At 35.1% G+C, this 3,350-nt stretch overlaps 1 protein-coding gene across 1 annotated transcript; it reads right to left on the minus strand.

Annotated features, from left to right (window-relative positions):
• Nucleotides 1-204: 204 nt before the first annotated feature.
• On the minus strand, nt 205-3,039 carry LOC124637736 (signal recognition particle receptor subunit beta). The gene is made up of 5 exons (XM_047174370.1): nt 2,787-3,039; nt 2,320-2,486; nt 1,534-1,673; nt 1,174-1,305; nt 205-834 (listed from the first exon to the last, which is right to left on the minus strand). Exons 1-5 carry the CDS (start codon nt 2,887-2,889, stop codon nt 624-626), a joined length of 753 nt encoding a protein of 250 aa, XP_047030326.1. The 5' UTR covers nt 2,890-3,039; the 3' UTR covers nt 205-623.
• Nucleotides 3,040-3,350: the final 311 nt, after the last annotated feature.

Consider the following 3,350-nt stretch of genomic DNA (forward strand, 5'->3'; position numbering starts at 1 on the left):
TGTTTGCTACTCTTTCACGCAAAAACTACTTAACCGAACATCATGAAACTTTGTATATTTATATTCTTGGTGGTACTAGAATGAACATAAGAGACTTTTTATTTAATAAAAAAAAACTCACTTCGCACGCGGATGAAACCGCGGGGAACAGCTACCTAGTGTTATTATATTCTGGGGCCATTTTTGCAAAGTAAAACTCAGTGGTAAAAAATCAGTCAAGCTTTATTTATAAAAAATCCTTGACAATAATAAAATATTTCAATAGCAGTACATACTTACTTCATCAAATGCAGTTCATGGAATACCCATACAAGGATATCTTAGCATAAAAATATTCAATTATGGACATTTTTAACATCCATTTATAATAAATGCATACTCATTACCCTTTCAGCACATTCCAAATCACAAAGTTTATTTCAACAAGTAAATTACACAAAACAAAAAAATTAAGAGAATTTAAGAAGCGTTTCCACTATATCATTTGCAAATATTTTATGTACTTTGACAAACTTAAACGCGTTCATTTCCCGCCAAGTTCGTTTGACGTTTTGTTCATAGCTATTGCGAAAAGATACAGATAATATAGAGAAGAATGGAAGAGTGAAGTTTTGAAGTTAAAACTACAATTTAGAGATCCAATCTTGCAGAGTATTAATGTCTGCGGGTGTGTCGTCATCGCCAGTGTTGGCCGAGCTCTCAGCAATGTCTACGCGACAGTTGAGGTGAGAGAACTCGAAATCTTTACCCATCTTGCCAATGTAGGCAGCGTTGTTGCCCTGGGATGGATCCACTGATTGCAGCTGACTCGACTTTGTGACGCGGACTAGGTTTCTGAAAACAATAAGACATATGTAAAATTTAAATACTTTTGGATAAAAAATAATATTCTGTTGAAAACCTTTAGTGGTTTAGTGCTTGGTGTGGATGCTCAATAGAAAGTCACTATTCAGAAGTTTATCCCTTCAGCCTTAGATCTGCTGCTTGTGAGCCAAATTAACCATTTCTTCATATGTTCATAGGAACTGTGTGTGTAGTAACAGCTTATAATGTAATATAGAAAGTTTTCTTTATCACAACTTTACTAAAAATACACACAATAATATGTGACAAACCCGCTTTTATAAAATAAACCAGGTTATCTGTGTTATTTTAGTTATTTTTAATACTAACATTTCTTTCTCCAGCAGACTCTTGATGACCTGGCTGCCCTTAGCCAGCGGCTGGTCTTGTTTGTTACACAGGATCAGCAGTGGGGGATTGTAACTCTGGATCGTTGGATCAGATAGCACAGTGTATAGGTACCTGGAATAATTATTAATAGTATTAGAAGGGGTATAAAGATATTTTTTTTTATGGCTGCAGCCATATTGTATGTAGGCCAAAGCCACTCATAAGAGGAAAATATTTTCATACTGAACTGAATTTGAGTATAAAACAACGCAATGAGATCTCTTTTGCATAGTTTAGATACTTAAAAAAATGTCTATGGGTTGTACATTAAAAAAAAAATATGTTCACTGAAATACTTACTCAGCAACATCTCTAATCTCCTTCTGAATGGTGACCGAGTCTATGACATAGACAATAGCTTTAGCACTATTTTTGTATTGGTCAAAGAATTTATTTCTTAGCCTCTCCTGACCAGGCAAGTCTACTATTTTGAAGGCATTCTGGAAATAGACAAAAATAATTGAAAAGTAAGTTTAACCTCCCCACTCAGTCATTTAATGGTTACTTAAGCCATTCCTTAGTGAAGGATTTGTATGACATTCCGTCACTAAGGAGTGACTTAAGTAATCATTAAACAACTCTGAGTGTGGCAGTAAAAGATATAAAATTAGGAAAGGCTATTGAAATTCCTTTCAAAACTATCATGCGTTAGAAGTAGGTTCATAGTAAATAAAAAATAAATTGTCCACATACGTCTACTTTTTTTTTTGTGACGTTAAAAATCATCAAATGATCCCTCCCGCTGTGGGTTAGCAGCGGTGAGGGAGTGTCAGACTCTTACTGACTAAAAACCGTTGTGTTCCGTCGTGGGCCTTTTATGTACCGGTATCTCTTTCGAACAACCCACAGCCCCGGCAGGCCCTGGCCCTACTGTCTGGGCCCTATATATCTCTACTTACAAGAACTTGTTAACCGATTGAAGTATATACAAATACATATTATATTTCAGTACCGATAAGCCTTCATTCTTATCTATGTCAACGTTATGTGTGAAAAACAACACAATTCTTATGAATAGTGCATACATTTTGCATCCTTAAAAAAACTTGGTTATTGGTTACTTGGTTAATATGATTATGAACATACATTAGAAGTAAGATACTCCTCAACATTCTCCTTCATAGATGTGAACGTCTGTCTGTACTGGGAGTATGCGAGCCTCACAAACAACAGAGTTTTACCAGAATCCGAGAGGCCCATCAACAACACAGACTTGCGAAGTTGGCGCCTTCTTGAGAAAAACCACCAGAATACTGGAAATCATCATGATTTAATTAAACTTTGTCAAAAAAAGAAGTGTTATGTTAAGCAAAAGAAAAGAGCGAATTATCAATCGCTTTCATCGATACAAAGATTTCTATAAATGTTTCTTTGATCCTTTCACAAGTAAATTGACTGCTATGTTGGCATACATTTCAATATGGTAAGAAGAGTAAGTGCCCAAAGAAGATATTTTAAAATTGTGACAGTAACAGGACTCAATAAAGCGTGATAATGAATTATGGTGACTAGCCTGAAATATTTAATTAATTACTTGTAAATTATATACTTACCCAAAGTAAAAAGAAGAACTATTACACTCAGTAAGGTTATATACCGCGGATCATTTAGCATCGGTTCTGTGTGAATCTTTTCCTTTATTACCTCAGACTCCATGATGAATCTATTAAAACAAGAGTATGTATTTCATATAACGCGTAAACTCGAGATTATCAACGCAAATATTTAGCCAAAATCCAACAATCTTCTCACAAAATAAAAAAAATAGTGCGTGATTGGTGATGATGTTGCTTGCATGGAAGTAATATGACAATGACACTGTCAATTTGACAGTAACAACAATTGCTCTTCGACACAACGCAAACTAAAAAGGACCTTATACTATTGAAATAAAGTAGGTTTTAGAACTGACAAAGCTTGCGTTCCGACAGAGAGAGGAAGCACGGGTAAGGTCGGTAAGGTCCATAGATATAATATTACTATATAAACAAGATTGCGCACGCTCAAAATATATATTTAAGAAAATGAACTCTATTCTAACGCAATTAGGTACTAAATTGGTTGCATAATACACAGAGGCAAATCCGAGCCGAGAGGGATAGTTCGAACGGAGGCTG

The sequence above is a fragment of the Helicoverpa zea genome, chromosome 16 (genome assembly GCF_022581195.2).
Source record: "Helicoverpa zea isolate HzStark_Cry1AcR chromosome 16, ilHelZeax1.1, whole genome shotgun sequence".
Classification (NCBI taxonomy): Eukaryota; Metazoa; Arthropoda; class Insecta; order Lepidoptera; family Noctuidae; genus Helicoverpa; species Helicoverpa zea.